The following is an 18,975-nucleotide window of genomic DNA, read 5'->3' as shown; positions in this document are numbered from 1 at the left end:
TACAATGCAGCCATCAAAAGAAATGAAATCTTGCCATTTGCGATGACATGGATGGAACGAGAGGGTATCATGCTTAGCGAAATAAGTCAATCGGAGAAAGACAACTATCATATGATCTCCCTGATATGAGGAAGTGGAGATGCAACATGGGGGGTTAAGGGGGTAGGAGAAGAATAAATGAAACAAGATGGGATTGGGAGGGAGACAAACCAAAAGTGACTCTTAATCTCACAAAACAAACTGAGGGTTGCTGGGGGGAGGGGGGTTGGGAGAAGGGGAGTTGGGTTGTGGACATTGGGGAGGGTATGTGCTATGGTGAGTGCTGTGAAGTGTGTAAACCTGGCGATTCACAGACCTGTACCCCTGGGGATAAAAATATATGTTTATAAAAAAAAACTAAGGAAATCTGGGGGAAAAAAAAAAGAAACATTGGATGAAATGAACTACTGGCCCCTGCTACAACAGGGACGAACCCCGAAAACATGATGCCAACTGAAAGAAACTAGTCGCAAAGGAACGCAAATTGGATGAATTTATTTTAAAGATCTAGAACAGGCACATTTATAGAGACAGGAAGCAGATTAGTGGTTGCCCAGGGCTAGGGATGAGGGAGGGACTGAGGAGTGATGGCTAAGGGGTGCAGGATCTCTTCTGGGGATGATTAAAATGTTCTAAAATTGACTGTGGTGATGAATCCAAATATCCTCTGTGAACATACTAAGAGCCATCGAATTTTGTACTCTAAGTGGGTGAATGACATGGTATGTGGACTGTATCCCCAGAAACTGTGAAAAGTTGTGATGAATTGGGCGCCTGGGTGGCTCAGTGGGTTAAGGCTCTGCCTTCAGCTCAGGTCATGATCTCAGGTCCTGGGATCAAGCCCCGCATCGGGCTCTCTGCTCAGCGGGGAGCCTGCTTCCTCCTCTCGCTCTGCCTGCCTCTCTGCCTACTTGTGATCTCTATCTGTCAAATAAATAAATACAATCTTTAAAAAAATTGCGATGACTATATAAATGAATGGACAAATGAATATAGGATACAGTTGCTGACTTTTGTTCTTAGAGTTACTTAGAACCATGGACTATTAGAACCATGTAAATTCCTGATAAGGGGGATCGCTCCTATGTGCATTCAGTCGGGAGACACGTATGGAATGTGTAGCGTGTATCTGGGTACTAGGTGCTCTGCTGAGCAACAGGGGTCCCGCAGCAGCCAAGACTGGCAGAGACCGCGCCTGCCCCCATGGAGTGCACACAAATGTACTCTTCCTTTCCTCCTTTTCTCTAGGAATTTTTTAGTTAGAGATCATGGTTGATTTTTATCATTCAGTGATGTGGAAATCATAGTACAATCTTTAAGAGTACTGAGTTTCCCCCCCCAAAATTTTGGGGCTGAATCTTCCTTAAAATGACCTGACCCCCAAGGGGAGCTATCATTGGAAATCTGAAGGTAACTCTACTTGGCTGTTTTTACTTACTTATTTATTTTTAAAAGACTTTATTTATTTATTTGACAGAGAGAGAGAGAGAGATCACAAGCACATAAGCCGGTGGGGGGGCAGGGACGAGGAGAAGCAGGCTCCCCGCTGAGCAAGGAGCCTGATGTGGGACTCCATCCCAGGACCCTGGGATCATGACCTGGCTGCCTTTAAATTGCAAAAGATAATCTCCCACATTTTATTTTCAACTAATCTAAATCTCCTTTGGCTGGCAGGCAAGTTAAAATGATAAAAGCTTAACTGCAGATTTGGCCAGTGGCCAACTGGCCCCAGAAGAGTAAGTATCCACGGAACAATGAGGAGAAGATTTGGGGGCGCAGGATCACAAAACATGTTTTGCACGTGACCAGCAAAATCAGCCCATGAGCCGTGAACTGCAGAACAGCCTGTCCCAGTGTGAGGCTGGTGCCCGATGCTGGTGGCAGAGGACTAGCTGGTGGAGGAGCTGGTTGGCTCATTTTAGAAGGACTAGGAGGGTTCTTGGGGTAGTGCAGCCAATGCAGTTGTGGTTTCGCTGGGTTGAACCACCACACAGAAATGATTTCACCATATGAGCAGGTAAGAGCATGAGGAGGTTAAGAGCAAAGTCTCTGGATGCAGGCAGCCTTGGGTTCAAGTGATGCCTTGCTACTTCCAAGCTTTCAGTAAATTCAGGCCACCTCTTTAAGCCTCTGCTTCCTATTTTTTTTTTTTAATTGAGTTACATCAGTTTCCTCTTCAGTATAAAAGGAAGGTAACAGATCTTGTAAGGATCGAGTGAGATAACTAAAATAAATGAATTTAAATGAGACAATGAAGGTAAATGCATATATTATGATTTAGGTAAGATGGGCATTTCAGAAACTATTATTTAAGGCTTTACTTTTTTAGAGCAGTTTTTGGTTCATGGCAACGTGGAGGGGAAGGTGCAGAGCCTCCTCCGCTCCACATCCCGCACTGCGCCCGAGTGCGACGTTCCACAACTGATGAGGCTACACAGACACGTTGTCACCCGAAGTCTGTACTTTACGTTACCTTCGCTCCTGCGGTTGTATGTTCTATAGCTTTGGACAAACGCATAATAAGGACGGGTATCCATCACATCTAGTACAATATCGAGTGTTTTCCTAAACGTCCTCTTTTCCAGCAATTTTAGACAACACAATTTTTGAAATCCTTCCATTTGTCACCTTAGCTCAAATTCCGTGTTAAGGAAAAGTTAACGACGGCATAGTCCAAAGACTTCACTTGGTTAAAAAAATGAGTGACTGTGAAGCCAAACGCAGAAATGAGGGGTTCTAAACTATTTCTGCCAAGTCTTCTTGGTTCTGGACAAATCTTAAAAATCTTTTAGCAGAAATAATACAATTCCCCTTTCCCTCACATGGGCTTTACCACCTTTGTGCCTTTCCAGTCTCCAACCTTAATCCTCTCCACTTGTCGCTGCCAACTCTTGCCCCTTCTCTTCTCAGAATATCCTCTAGAGGTTTCTCATTCTCTCTCTCTGTGTGTGTGTGTGTGTGTGTGTGTGTGTGTGTCTGTGTGTCTGTGTCTGTGTCTGTGTGTCTGTGTTTGCCTCTTCATCTCGCCACCCCTCAACTCTATCTGCAGACCCGAAGTCTCCCCACAGAAACCACAAAGGATCATTTGGTTTCCCTTTGGCAACGGCAGAAAGGGAGTATTACGTTTTGGGGCAAATCCCAAATAGACCCCCGACAAATGCCAGTTTCTCCCTAATGGTTTTTTAGTCTACCTAATGGTTTGTTTGTTTGTATACATTTCAGGTTTCTCTATGAAGCCCTGGCGCACAGAGGGCTGAGCTGGCTTCTAGAGCCCAGGGACGTACCTGGCCGCTTTCTGAGTGAGCTCCAGTGGGAAATCCGGGCACAGCAGTTGCAGCAAACAGTGATACTCTCTCATGGTCAGCAAATCTGAAGTTGAAATGGAGAGGAACACGTTAGGTGTCTGTGTGGGAAGGCATTGGTCTCTGGCTCATTCCTGGTTTCAGACCTCGTAGTGGTAGAGCTCCTCTTACGAAGGTGGGTCAGTGTTAGGGGTGCACTAGCCACCAACCTCCAGCGGTGAGATTTTTAAGTTCACTGTTTCTACGAAGGTCTTCCTGGGTGGAAAGTACCCAGCTACAACACTTTGGCTAGAGGAGCTTCACTGGTTTGAAAAATGGTTGGGCAAGAAGGGAACAAGAGGAGTACCTTGATCAGCCTTCTTAGTTTGGTTTTCCTTGTGTATGAAAACCCACAAGAATGAGCCGTTTCAAAGCTGGTTAAATCTGCTGAAAGAATCTGGCATGGTAACGTTCACCACAACATGCCCAAAGACCATCCACAGAATATCTGGAAGCACTAGTAAGGCAAACTCAGTCTTAGAATATATGGAGAAGAATACATCATAGCAACCCACAGGCCTTATTACTCTGTCATCTAGGATTGCACACAATCTGGTCATCCTGTTATAAGAAGCCAAGACAAATGCTCAAGATACACGATCAAGGCAACCAAACAGTTCCTGATATACAGAAGCAGTGCTCTGGGGGAGATGAGCCAGGATGAGGCTCTGTTAGCCCATCAGAAAACCCAGAGAGGTAAATCTCGGGATCCCAAGAGAGAGGACATACACTGATGTGTAAAGATTGTTTTGCTACTGCATGGATCAAAGCCAAAGATTTTAGATCAGTCAGGCGGCGGCAATCCACAAGTACTCTGTACACCAAAGCATTTCACATACAGGAGGACAAGCTAATGGTAAAGCAGGAGCAAGCAACCTGGAAGCCATCCTAACTGGGAGAATGAGTGAGAAAAGGGAATCCAAAGGCCATGGCCACATTTAGGGAATGAAGATGATGATCATAGGCACTTGGTTTCTTTGGACCTAAGTTAGCCCAAGCCACAGGAATCCAGATCTCCTGCCCTGCTAGTTTGGTTGATGCTTTTCCAAGATAAAAACCCCAAGTCTCCAGGGAGAGGCCTGGGCTCCTACTACTTTTTCATCAAAGCTCAATTCAAGGTGGGGGCAGAGAGTTAGACTAACCACACCGCCAGAATCAGGGACACCAAAGCAACAGACTCAGCGTCAATGTAGGTCAAAGGATCAAGATGGCTTTTGTGGCCTTCGTCTTGGCCACAATGGGGTGTGCACTTTCCTCTCCTAACTTGTCTGACCTCGGGCACAGCCTGGTTGGAGGTTTTGTTCTCCAAGGGATAGAGGAAGAGCCCCTCGTGGTCTCAGAGATTTGAGGTAAGGAGCAGGAAAGGTGAAGGCAGGGGAGAAAAGCTATGGAGTCTAATGGGTTCCCACATTATTCTCACTCCAGAACTCCCTGTATAAAGAGGAGGGATTTCTGGCAGGAAGTAAATCCAGGAATACCTTGGAGACACTGTGGGTTTGGTTCAGATCCCCTCAATAAAGCAAATATCTCAATAAAGCGAATCAAATGAATTTTTAGTTTTCCAGTGCATGTAAAAGTTACGGTTACACTAAACTGTAATCTATTGAGTGTGCAATAGCATTATGTATAAAAATAGTACATACCTTAACTTAGAAATATTTTATTGCTAAAAAATGCTAATCATCGGAGCGCCTGGGTGGCTCAGTGGGTTAAAGCCTCTGCCTTCAGCTCAGGTCACAATCCCAGGATCTTGAGATCGAGCCCCACATCGCGGGCTCTTTGCTCAGCTGGGAGCCTGCTTCCCCCTCTCTCTCTGCCTGCCTCTCTGCTCACTTGTGATCTCTCTCTCTCTGTCAAATAAATAAATAAAATCTTTAAAAAATGCTAATCATCATCTGAGCTTTCAGCAAGTTGTAATCACTGATCACAGATCAGCATAACATTAATGAAAAGGTTTGAAATATTTTGAAAAATTACCAAAAATAATTTGAAGAATTACCAAAACATGGCCCAGAGACGCGAAGTGCAAATGGTGTTGGAAAAATGGCGCTGATCAACTTTCTCAATGCAGGGTTGCCATCAACCTTCAATGTGTAAAAAATGCAATGTTGGCAAAGGACAAAGCTGCCTGCAAAGGAAGGTTCTATCTTTGAATCATCATTGCTTTCCTAAGCTAAGCTTTGGTGGACGTATCTAATATCATTTTTGGGGGTCCAAGTGTTTCACAGAAATCCACATTTGTCCCTCCAAATTACCTACAAGATATCCTTGGGAAGATAAACCAGGTAAAGGAAAATGAGAAGTCCAGAGAACTGTGGAACTCTCATATTCGTCAAGAAAAGACAAGGCTGGTCATCAGTTTCACAGTTTCAGCCTCCTGGTTTCCAGACCCTCAGCTTTCTTTAGGATTTTTTTTTTAAAGTTTTTTAATTTATTTGACAGACAGAGATCACAAGCAGGCAGAGAAAGGAGGAAGCAGGCTCCCCACCGAGCAGAGAGCCCCATGCAGGGCTCGATCCCAGCATCCTGGGATCATGACCTGAGTTGAAGGCAGAGGCTTTAACCCACTGAGCCACCAAGGCACCCCAAGGATCTTGATGATATAACTCATGTAGTTCAAATGCTTGCTTTCAAGGGCAGAAGAAAAACACAAAAATCATTCTGTATTTCTCTAAGGCAACAACACATCTTAGAAATACTAAATACATCAGAATAACAGAACACACCACGTTCACCACTTCTAGAACTTGACTTTCCTAAATGTAAAATGAAGAAGATAGTCAGATGAAGAGATGAATGAAAGTCCAGGCAAGTGGAGAACTTCTGTCACCTTGATTGTGAAAAACAGTTATTTTTTTTTTTTTAAGATTTTATTTATTCATTTGACAGATAGAGATCACAAGTAGGCAGAGAGACAGGAGGAAGCAGGCTCCCTGTTGAGCAGAGAGCCCAACATGGGGCTCGATCCCAGGACCCTGAGATCATGACCTGAGCCAAAGGCAGACACTTAACTGACTGAACCACCCAGGTGTCCCAAAGACAGCAGTTCTACTTCTATTAATGTAATGGCTGGATAATATCAAGGCCACGTATTTTGAGGGAGAGACATCTGCTACTTGGAGACACTCCTCAGTTGTGTAGTGGGTAATGGGGGGCATGGTGAGTGGTAAGTCTTGTTCTAAAATCAGAACATTGATGAGCAAATAGAAGTTGTCCCCATCTTGTCCTGCAGGCTAGGGTTCAAATCTCAGCTCTGCAATTTACTGGTTATGCAACCTTGGGCAAATTGCTCAATCTCTCTAAATCTTAGTTTCTCATCTGTAAAATGGGAATGATGATGCTTACCTTTCAGGTTTGAAATCAAGATTAAAAGAGATGACGTCTATAAAGTAGTCAGCAGATTGTCTAGAACATAGTAGCATGAAACAATGGGGGATATTTTAGTTTTGTTTTTAAATCCCGGGGGCAAAGATAGGAGAAAAGAAGAGTTTAAATGCTTAAACACCCAGGAGTGGTTTGCCTTGAGAATTCGGTTAGGTTGCTTGAGCCAAATCTGTTTTTATCTATTTTTTTTTTTTTTTAAAGATTTTTTAACTTATTCATTTGAGAGAGAGAGCGCATGCACCAGAGGGGAAGGGTCAGAGGGAGAGGGCAGACTCCCCACCGAGCAGGGAGCCCGGTGCAGGGCTCCGTCCCAGGATCCAAGGACCATGACCCAAGCCAAAGGCAGATGCCCAACAGAATGAGCCACCTAGGCGCCCCTGAACCAAATCTGTTTTTAAATACTCTTTTGCAGTAGTCATTTGTTTACTATCACCATGGGCCTCCTCCGCTCCAGCCTCTGTGTCATAGCAATGAACAGGCCAGCAGTCTCCCCACCTCCTGAGCTTCCACTCAGACCCTAGTTAACCCTAAATGCTCACTTTGGGCCCTCTAAGAGCTCTTCAAGATCTCAAAGCCCTTTTCAGGCAAGGCTTTGTGCCTCAGGAGAAACGGTAATGAGACTGAATAGTCACTGAATTAGCTCACTTAACCTTCACAACAACCTTAGGAAGGAGACTCCATTATTCCCAGTCCCACTTCACAGATAAGGACATGGAGGCTTAGAGCTATGAAATTGCAGTGGCCCTTCAACAATGGGCCAATGAACAATGAGCACTGCCCCTAACCATGAGTTAGGGGCACCAAACCCCTGTGCAGTCAAAAATCCCTGTATAACCTTTGACTCCCCCCAAAACTTAACTACTCATAGCCTGCTGTTGATGAGAAGCCTTACTGATAACATAGTCAATTAACTTATACTTTGTATGTGTATTTTCCTATACTGTATTCTTACAAGAAAGTGAGCTAGAGAAAAGAAAATATTTAGAAAATCATAAGGGGAGGGTTGCAGGGGAAAGAGGGGTAGGGAGAGGGTGGTGGGGTTATGGACATTGGGGAGGAAATGTGCTATGGTGAGTGTAAACCTGGAGATTCACAGACCTGTATCCCTGGGGCTAATAATACATTATATGTTTATTAAATTTTTTTTAAAATTATATATAAAAAAGAAAATCACAAGGGGAAAACACATTTTCAGTACTGTACTAAAAAAAAAAAATCCACGTACAAAGGGACCTGTGCAGTTCAAATTCGTGTTGTTCAAGGGTCAGTTGTCTTCTATCTGGTGAGTGAGAAAAGAAGGGTCCAGAGCCTGGGGGACAGGAAGGGAACATGGCTTCTCAGAGTGAAATCCTAGGCTGGGAGGGAAAGATGGGGGTGTGAGGGCTGGGGGGCCTTAATACCGACGGCCAGCATTTTCTGAGCACTTACCATGGGCAGACACTGTTCTTGCAAGGGTTTTCCTGTGTCGTCTCATTTAATCTTCACTATGGTTATCCCCATTTCACGGACTCAAAAACCTCAGGTCATGGATGCTTACGAGGCAGAAGTGCAATTCAAACTCGGGCAATTGGGCTCCAGCGTTTACCCAACCAACATTTTCAGCACCTTGATCTTATCAACCTTAATGTGGGAAGGCTTAAGAGCTTGTTTTTCCCTCCAAACAAACAGCAGGAACTAAATAGCTCCAGGTGAACTGGATCAAGGAGACAATTCAAGAGAATTGGGATTTTTTTTCATGTAAGAAGTTTAGTCTGAAAGGTTCTAATTACTGTCAACAGGAAAGACTGTAGCCCCAGCAGCAGAGCCAGTGCTGGGCCAGAGGCCACGGGAGGGTGGGGGATGATTACACCTGCGCTCCGGGCCACGCCCGCCATTTCCCAGCCCCGCCCACCTGCCAGCCGCTCCTCCTCCTGGCAGGTGCAGGAAAGCTAAGCGGTTTGTACCAAGCGGTATGTACAGACAGATGCCTTCTCCAAAGGAACCCTACATCCCCAACCTGGAAAGCTTCAACCAGCAGGTCCTGAAAGCTCAAAGGCAAAGGCATAAGAAGGCTTTGGTATAAGATAAAAATTAGAACACTCTTCACAAACTGGTGCGTTTCTTTCTGTGGGTGGTCAGAGCTGTTAAACATTCTTATTCTCCATCTTGTAATAGTCCCAATGACTGGCTCTGGACCAGAGGTTTCTATGACCTTGATCCTGTCCTTCCCAGAGACAGTATGGTGTTGCACTGTGGCTCGTAGCATGGACTTCAGATTTATCCCGTGGGTCCAAAGCCCACCTTTGCCACTAACTTCAAATTACTTGACCTGTAAGCTCTCTGTGCCTCAGTTTCCCCACCTATCAAATGAGGATAATGATGCACGACCATCATACAGGTTTGTTTTTTTTTTTTTAAATAAAGGTTTTATTTTTCAGAGAGAGAGCACGAGGCACAAGCAGGGGGAGCAGCAGGCAGAGGGACAAGAAGACTCTCCGCTAAGCAAGGAGCCTGATGCAAGGCTCCATCCCAGGACCCTGGGATCCTGACCTAGGCCAAAGGCAGATGCTTATCAACAGATCCACCCAGGCGTCCCCATTATACACTTGTTGTGAGTTAATTTAAAGTACTTAGAACACTGTCTGGTCCATCAAAAGTGCTGCGAGTATTTGCTAATATTATTTTAGAAATAAAGAAACTAGGGTTTCTTTAACTAAGGTTAATTGCCTCTCAAGTAAACAGAGAGAGTCGGAGGAGGCTGAATGGTGATTCAGACCAAAGCTTGTGTAGTTCCAAAGGTCCTAATAGCTCTACTCCTGCAGGTGGGAGCCAGCTGGTTTGCGGAGAACTCGACTTCTGATGGTAGGACCGTTCATGCCAGGTGACTGACAGACTTCCTGTGGAAGTTAAATATACAGATACCCTCCTGTCGGGCCACATATAATTGCACAGGGCAACTGTATTAGTACAGCGCCCGGACTTTGTAATCAGACTACCTGGCTTCAAAGCCCGACTTCACTACTTAGCCGCCAGTGTGATTTGGACAAGTTACACAACTTCTTGAACTTTGGTTTCCTCTTGTTCAAAATGTGAATAAGCACAGTACCTACCTAATGCGATTGTTGTAAAAAATTTACAATTTATTATTTTTAAACACTTTTTTAAAGTAACCTTTACCCCCAATGTGAGGCTTGAATGCACAATCCCAAATTCAAGAGTCACATGTGCTTCCGGCTGAGCCAGCCGGGCGCCCTGAGGCAATTTAAATATAAAGTGCCTTTCTGAAAAAATTACTGAAGTGCTCAATAAATGGTAGGATTATTTTATAATTATTAACTGATGAAAAACGTGGAGTCCTGAATTTAAGGAATCTTTAGACTTAACTTAAAGCCCTTAGCACAAGGCCTGGCACATAGTAGTAAATATTTGTTGGAGGAACGAATGAGTAAAAACAGGCATGATATAGTGACCCAGAGGAAAATTCAGAGAGACCAATTTCTGGTTACCATGTGAACACAGAGTTGGGGACTCTCCACGCACAGGAAACACATCTACAAATTTAGGGGGACATGAGGAGATGCTAGGAGCTCTAAGTGCTGAAAGTGGGGAATGTCTTGTTGGGTAGATACCACAGCTCTCGGTGAACCCATCACATCCTGGCAGGCGGATGACATTCCACGTGCTTGCTGACCCTAAACACTTTCTTACCAAGTGCTCCATCCAGTCAGCCTCCATATTTGATTTCATAGGAATATATCACCAACTGTATCATGAAAATCAGAGGAAGCCTAGAGTTTACTTCCCATTAATTCACTTTACCACTGTTACAACTCTAGCACGAATCCTGTAGTTTTTCAGGATAACCAGGCCTGACGCAGAATATTCTTTTGTTGGTTACCTCCACTGTAATCATAGAGGGTGGTAGGTGAGGTTGTTTTGGCAAAGAAAAGGAGTCGAATCAGAAATGAACTGGTGCCCAAGAAACAGGGCTAACTTGTTCATACCTCTTCCTTTCTTGGAAAAGAAGAATGAAGATCTTCTCTTGTCTTTCTACATCTGGTCTGCCTTCTTGCTGTGGAAATTCCTGTCTCTGAAGCTCTGTGGGGGCAGCTTAGTCATCCCTACATCCTCCTGGAAGACCACCATGTGTGCCCACACATTTGCTCAGAAGAACTGCGGTCGGAGACTCAGACGCCTCTGCCCTTCCTGGGAAATGGTGCCTTTTCCAGGGTCAGAGTGGTGTCATTAAAGGAGACCAGTGGAGGAGTGCCCCCAGAAGGAACTGGGGCCGTATCTTTGTCCCTTACTCAGAGAAATCCTTTCCCAAAGCTGAATCAAGTGGGGTCCAAGGCATGGGGGATGAAGTGGGGTTTGGTCTGAATTGATATGTGTGGGTGCCTACATGTTGACGGTGGGGAGCTTGGGCCGGGACAAGAGCTTGAGATAATGAAATGCTACCAAGCCGTGGGGAATCCCAGTGGACTGAACAACCCCTAGTTGGTTGGCTGGATAATCTCAGTGGGAGGCCACAGAGGCCAGAGAACACCACAGCCCAGAGCGGACTCTCCAATTTTCAGTTGCAATTGTTTTTATGTTCTTTTCTGCCAGGCTTATGCTCATTCTAAATGGCACTCACCCTCGGCCAGTCTGCTCTGCCAAGAGATGCTCGGAAGGACATGGGTAGTTAGGGGCATGACCACACCGCCCCTTCCTACCCCCAGGGCCCTGAGGCTTTGGTACCAGTTCGCAGCTGAGTAAATACTTCTCAGTGTTCCTCGGCCAGGCGGGGGAAGGGAGTGAGGGAGAGTGGGAAGGAGAGGAGAGGAAGGAGGCAAGACTGTCTGACAGCTTCACTCTCCATGTAGCGTGTGGCCCCACCAGTCACAGGAAGATTGCTCACAGCCTAGAGCCATGTTCCTGTCAAGCAAAGCCCCAGAAGAAGAGCAGGCCGTGCTCTTAAATTTTGTCTCTTTTGACAGCACTGTTGTTTTATATTATAAATGGAGGGCATTATTAGTTCATTATTAGTTCATGGAAAGGGAAACGATTTTATGAAAGGAATGAGAAGCCCTGGCTTCCATCGACACCTGTGGAGTAGAGGAGTTGGGCCATTCTGAACACTATCCTTTGCCAACCCATTACTCTCCAGAGCATGTTTAATGCATTTAATCAGGGGCAGAGAGCCAGATTCTTTCTTTCTTTATTATGACTAAGCCCAACATCAAGGGACTCTTTCTGTTTGACCAGTATGTGCATTCTAGGCAAAGTATTAAATCAAACATAGTAACAATTACATGGTAATTTTTAGAAAAACAAAACAGACTCCCCAGGAATTGTTTATATTATCAAAGATTTAAAGAAATGTGAGCATTTCTAGTCAGGCTCTGAAAATTCTTCCACGGGGACTGTGTATGGCACAGCCTGGCCATCTGCTCTGGTTGTGAGGCTAAACAAGGGCCGTCCCTAGCTCCCACTGTGGAACTGAACCACAGGTCTGATCTGATCTGATAAGGATCCCCCATACCACGTTAGACCCTCTCTTCTGCTCATCATGGTGGAGCTGTTGGGAGTTTGAGAACCAAGGCAAGGCTTGGCTCTGGGGAAGATGCCGTCTTGGGCAGCTTTGGTGACATGAACCTCAGCAGACCACGCATGGCCGGGGTGGGCAGCCATATGGCATTGTGGAAGGACGCATCCGTGCCAGGAGAAATGAAAGCGCCTCTCCAGTAGCAACAGGGCTGGCCACTCTGGCACGAGCACAGTCTCCTGACAATTTATTGAGGAAATGGGAGGCAGCTTTGGACACCAAAATGCACAGCCGGATCTTGGCACTGTAAGCTGTTGGAGGGCCCAGCAGCTCAAGCCTCGTATCTGCACCCATTGACATCTTGGTTAGAGACCAGCAAGCCCAGCTCTGCCAGGTGTTGCTACTTGACATTTTTGTTGGAAATAGGAAGACAGGAAGTGCCCCCATGCCACAGAGACTTCAGAACGAAGGTTGAATTCTTATCCGGGGAGAAGCGAGGGCTGTCTCGAAGTCCTGTGACCCAAACCTGTTCTGAACCGAACAGAAATGGTCCAAGAGACACAAGAGGTGGGGCGGAGACGGAACTTCAGTCCTCCTCCTGGTAACTGGGGGTGAGAGGAAACGTCCTGCCCTCTCAATGGTGGTGTGTCTGGAAAACCTCACTCAACCTCTCAGAAAGAGGCAGTATTCTAAATTTCCCTACATGAGTTTTTATGACCAGAATTAGGGTTTTCATGTTGTTTTGAAGGGGGGAAAGGTCTGTTCTCCCACAGACACATGCTATGACATAGAAGAACTCAGCCTGAGCTCTGCAAAGAACTAACCACATTATTCTGGGTATAACTCTTCTGGGCCTCTGTTTTCTCACTTTTAAATAAGAAAGATATGCTATGTGAGGGTTGAAAAAAAATTTTTTTAAAACAGATCAACGTTTTCCCAATGGAAATCTTGTCATGAAACTCAATGTATAATGCAGGTAGAAACAAAACCTTTATTTAAAAAAGGATTTAATTTATTTGAGAGAGAGAGAACATGAGCAGGGTGGGGTGGGAGGCAGAGGGAGAAACAGACTTCCCACTGAGTGGGAAGCCCAGTTTGGGGCTCAATCCCATAACCCCGGGCTCATGACCTGAGCCGAAGGCAGACGCTTAACCCACTAAATCGCCCAGGCGCCCCAAACAAAGCCTTTCTCACCCAACCCTCGCCTCACCTAGCCTAGAGGTGCAAGGGATAAAGTGGCTGGGAGAGAAGGCCTGGGACACTGCTTTAAAAATCCAGGGCTGTGTGGAGGACGGTTAAAAAAGCTGTGACTCTGACTCTTAAGTGGGACTTACCACTGACCGCTAAGTGCCTGTGCCAGCCGGGATCCAAATCCTGGCTCTCTGGCTAACCAGCCACGTGACACTGAGCAAGCCACTTAGAAAGAGGAGTGAATGTTAATACTAACACCAGTGATAACAGTCTGCACAATACTGACACGAATCGTAAGGAGTTTTTGAGAAGATTAAAATAGATGATTTTAAAAAAGAGACCCTGGGGCGCCTGGGTGGCTCAGTCCGTTAAGTGGCTGCCTTTGGCTCAGGTCATGATCCGGGGTCCTGGGATCGAGTCCTGCATCGGGCTCTCTGCTCAGAGGGGAGCCTGCTTCTCCCTCTGCCTGTCACTCTTCCTGCTTGTGCTTGCTCTGTCTCCGGCAAATAAATAAATAAAATCTTAAAGAGAGAGAGAGAGAGAGGCACCTGGGTGGCTCAGTGGGTTAAGCCTCTGCCTTTGGCTCAGGTCGTGGTCTCAGGGTTCTGGGATCGAGCCCCCCATCGGGATCTCTGCTCAGCAGGGAGCCTGCTTCCCCCTTTCTCTCTCTGCTTGCCTCTCTGCCCACTTGTGCTCTCTTTCTCTGTGTCAAATAAATAAATAAAATCTTTAAAAAAAAAAAAAGAAAGAGAGAGAGAGAGCGAGAGCCTGGGGATGCCTGGGTGGCTCAGTCTGTTAAGCGGCTGCCTTTGGCTCAGGTCATGATCTCACAGTCCTGGGATTGAGTCCCACATGAGGCTCCTTGCTCTTAAAAAAAAAAAAAAAAAAAAGAGAGAGAGAGAGAGAGAGCCTGGCAGCTATGCTGGTGGTAAGCATAACATAATATACAGAAATGTCAAATCACTACATTGTACACCTGCAACCAATGTCACATTATGTGTCAACTACATGCAAATAAAAAAAAAATTAAAAAGAGAGATAGTACATTTAAAGCGCTAGTAGATGGCCCAGGGTAAGTATTCAATAAACAGTGCCTGCTCCTATTATCACTCTCCTGCTTCTGCACACAGGTGGGATGGCACCTGCGTCACAAAAGGCACAATTCATCCAAGTCCTCCAGCTCCAGCCAGTGGGTGGCTAAAACAATCTTATTCCTTATCTCATGTTTATTTTATCTTGCCTTTGTTCTTACTGATGAGAGAATAACAGACTTCCTGCCTGAAGGCAGGTGCACACCACTTTCCTGGAGAGTCGATGCACTGCCAACCCTCTATCATTTCAGATTGAAAAGTACTGATGAGTCACATTTATAGAGAGACTGGATAATCATGAAAACCATTTTCATACACATTATCACTTTTGATCCCCCTATGAACCTTGAGAGGCGGGGGAGGGAAATAGTATTGTTCCCATTTTTATAAACAAGGGAAATGAGCCTCAGTAAGGGACAAAATCACCAAGTAACTGGCAGAGCCAGGACCTAAGCAAGGCTTCTCTTTCTGGGTCAAGGCCTCTTTCCACTACCTGGGCTGGTTCCCTATGATACCTTTCCTTCTTGCCATTTGGACCTCAGCCTGCTTTTACGTTTTCTATGGGTGAAAACAGCCGGCAGAGTGAACTCCATAACGAGAATGCAGTGAATGGTAGCTGCTACTGCTGTTACTGTTAGTGTTACCGTCGATATTTAAATCTGCTCCCAGCCAGTTCATCTCTTTCTCTCATCCTTCTCCTGTGCTGGCTCCTAGGGTCAGATGTGGTCTCCCCGGCTCCCAGCTTCCTTGCTGCCCCCAAACAAAAGGACAGACCCTTTCTAATTTAGGTGACTTGCTGCTAATCTCTATAAGAAAATAGAGAGGGGAACAACAAAATTAATACACATTTGAAGCCATTATAGGCCTGTTTCTGCAACTTTAACAGGACTGAACACAGATTAGCAAGAGAAAAGCATACTTCATGTACACACGAAAATGCTTCCAACTACCTTTCTACTTTCCAATTTAAAATCAGGCTGATGGGATGCTTGGGTGGCTCAGTTGGTTAAGATCTGCTTTCGGCTCGGGTCTTGATGTCTGACTCCTTGCTTGGTGGGGAGTCTGCTTCTCCCTCTCCCTCTTGCCCCTCCCCCCCAGCTCATGATCTCTCCCTCTCTCTCTCCTATAAATAAATAAATGGATGAATGAATAAATAAATAAATAATATCTTTTTAAAAATCAGGCCGACAGTTTGCATGGAATTTTATTACTATTAATTAACATTTTTTTTTTTTTTTTTAGATAATCTCTATGCCCAAGGTGGATCCTGAACTCATGACCCTGAGATCAGGAGTCACACGCTCTAATGGCTGAGCCAGCCAGGTGCCCCTGGGATGGAATTTTAAAAAGCTATCAGTGGGCGCCTGGGTGGCTCAGTGGGTTAAGCCGCTGTCTTCGGCTCAGGTCATGATCTCAGGGTCCTGGGATCAAGTCCCGCATCGGGCTCTCTGCTCAGCAGGGAGCCTGCTTCTTTCTCTCTCTGCCTGCCTCTCTGTCTACTTGTGATCTCTGTCTGTCAAATAAACAAATAAAATCTTAAAAAAAAATAAAAAGCTATCAGCAAAACTGATGACTTGTCTGAGAAAGCAAGCCACAGAAAACAAAACAGCAACAAAAGTACTTCTCTGGGCTTTCCACTGTCCAAAGTAGCCATAGAATAAATAGGAAGTGGAAGAGATTATGCATTTGATTTGCTTAAAATGCATTTTCCTTCTCTTCTAAATAAATATGAAAAGAAGCAGTGGCTAACAGTTATTCAGTAAGAGAGAGTTGAACCAAGACACACTAAAAATAAAAAAAAAAAAAATCTAAGTCCCTGGTTCTCGATGATTGTGTGAGTAGAGGAAGACTGTTGCCAGCATGTAGGCGTATTTATAAAGACCACAGCCTGTTCTCTCGTCAGAATCCACTAACTTCCACCAATGATGACGGATTTATGGCTACCCATCAACTAAAAAAATAGACTTAAGAAACAAAAACAGAAGGAGCCAGAAAGAGGGTTGGATATAGATAAACACATACATCTCTTCAGATGAATCCACCTTTGTCTTTCCTGCTGTTTTCTGTCTTTTGTGGGCACATATAATGTACCCTATCTATAATTATATGTATATGTGTGGCTAAGCGAAAGAGGCAGCTAGAGACAGAAGAGGCCCGACTTTTTTTGGGACTGGAAATGGCACTGGGATGGGAAAGGAAATTGACGTTAGCAGTTACTGTGCCTTAAAGCCATGGGTTTGTTTTTCAAAGTATGGCTTTCCTGGTAAAAGATTCTTTGCCTGTAATGTGAGTGAATCACTCATCTTATTTTAATAAAAATGTGAACCAAATGATAGCGGCTCTGCATCCTGGGAAAGGACACAATGGTTAGGCTTTCTGAACCCTGATCCTTATCTTGCAGTGGGACTGGCAGGCATACAAAAAGAAAGGAAAAAGTTCAAAAATATTCCAGTGGCATCAAAGGATGGACCCACCCAATTTCTTTCATGCACGAGTATTCTAAAAGACAAAGTCTGGTCTTACGCACTGGGGTCTGGACAAGGTGCCTGGTTTCCTCATGGATGGGTGGCCTCTAACTGGCCACCAGCTCCTTAAGTCTCAGTTCCTTCTTCTGCCTCACATGTAAATGATCAGGGTCGATTGGACTAAGTTAAATAGACCTTAAAGTATTTAAGGTTATATGTCCTTTTGACCTTTTAAATTTTGTCACCTTCACGGCGCCTGGGTGGCTCAGTCGTTAAGTGGCCGGCTCTTGATTTTGGCTCAGGTCATAATGTCCAGGTCCTGGGATGGAGCCCCTTGTTGGGCTCTGTGGTTAGCCAGGGAGCCCGCTTATGGATTCTCTCTCTCTCTCCCTCTCTCCCTCCTTGACTCATGCATGTGCGTGCACACACACAAACACACACACACACAATCTCTCTCTCTCTCTTTCTCTTAAATAAATAAATAAATAGGGGAGCCTGGGTGGCTCTGATGGTTAAGAGGCTACCCTTCAGCTCAGGTTATGATCGCCAGGTCCTGGGATCAGGCCCCACATGAGGCTTCTAACTCAGCAGGGTGTCTTTTCTCTCTCCTTCTGCCTCTCCCCCTCCCTGTAATCCCCCCAATGCTCTAACTCAAATGAATAAATAAAATCGTAAAAATAAATAAATCTTTGAATTTTGTCACCTTCATGTATAACCCACTTGAAAAATGAAGAGAACAAAAGTATCAACACTAGGATGAGATCAAAGAGTCTTAAACAAAAAAAGCATAACCATTCAGAATTATTTTTTAAAAAGTACAAACTTTTTATCTCAATAATCCTCAAACTTTTTGTCTCAATAATAATCCTCAATAATCCTTTTTGTCTCTATTTGAATCCAAGATTCTAGGATTCTTTCACTGTAATTCTCTGTGGTTGAGGCAGGAGCACAAAGAACAGGTAGGGAATGATGTGATTACAGGTAGCATGGAATTTGCTAGAAGAGTGGGAATGCTACGAATCCGTGTTATTGCATTCTGGTGTAGCACGCATGGTAGCTAAGAACGTGAGATTGGGAGTTAAGACGGACCTGGTTCAAAACACCTCTGTTACTTACTTCCTAGCTGTGTGGCATGGGGAAAATTCTCTGAGCTCCAGTGTTCTCATCTATAAAATTGGATAATGCTTCTTGTTTCTCAGGCTCTATACAATGGGGACCCCTGCTATTGCCCTAACTGCATCTCCTTCGACTCATTTGTTGCTCAGGCTGTTCCAGTCACACTGGCTTCGTATTCTTTGAATATGTCAAGCATGCCCTTGTCTTAGGTTTTGGTATCTGCTCTCCCTTCTGCTGCAAATCCCTGCATGGCTCTCCCCTCCTTCAGGTCTCTGCTCCAATGCCATTACACAGCAAGGCCACCTCTGGCCACAGCATTTAAAACAGCAGAGCTGCCTCATTTTCCTGCTGGACTTTTCTCCCTAGTACTTACTGCTAGACGAGCTACTGAACGTTTTTAAACGAGATTACCTGTCTCCCTGCTAGAATGCAAGCTGCCAGTGGGAAAAGAATTTGCCTCCTTTATTCGCTGTTGGTTCTCAATATATAACTGGAGGAGCAAGACTGCTCTGATAATTAAGGGAATTACTGCTTAGGAAGTTCTTCACACTCACTGGCTGAGACAGAAATCGGCTGGCAGAGTTTTGTTTGGCTTGAACTGTATTTTTTTTTAAATTATTTGTTTTTGGTTTATTTATTTATTTGTTTATTTTAGAGACACAGAGAGAGTGGTGGGGGTGGGAGAGGAGGAACAGAAGGAAAGGAGGAAGAGGGACAAGCAGACTCTGCGCTGAGCATGTAGCCCGACCTGGGGCTGGAACCCACGACCCTGAGATCATGACTTGAGCTGAAATCCAGGCATGACCTGAGCCATCCAGGCACCCCTCCACTCTATTTTTTTT

The 18,975-nt window shown here is 45.0% G+C and overlaps 1 protein-coding gene across 4 annotated transcripts in view; it reads right to left on the bottom strand.

The window, feature by feature from the left end:
• LOC132008232 (centriolar satellite-associated tubulin polyglutamylase complex regulator 1) overlaps positions 1-18,975 on the bottom strand; it is a 187,921-nt gene that overhangs the window by 19,084 nt on the left and 149,862 nt on the right. For all 4 annotated transcript variants that reach the window (XM_059386726.1, XM_059386727.1, XM_059386728.1 and 1 more), the window contains one exon: positions 3,324-3,408. In XM_059386726.1, coding sequence (XP_059242709.1) covers positions 3,324-3,408 — 85 coding nt within the window. The remainder of the gene's footprint in view (positions 1-3,323; positions 3,409-18,975) is intronic.

This window comes from Mustela nigripes, unplaced genomic scaffold (assembly GCF_022355385.1).
Source record: "Mustela nigripes isolate SB6536 unplaced genomic scaffold, MUSNIG.SB6536 HiC_scaffold_76, whole genome shotgun sequence".
In the NCBI taxonomy this organism is placed as follows: domain Eukaryota; kingdom Metazoa; phylum Chordata; class Mammalia; order Carnivora; family Mustelidae; genus Mustela; species Mustela nigripes.
The sequence above is the reverse complement of the archived record's forward strand: the minus strand, read 5'-3'. Positions and strand labels throughout refer to the sequence as shown.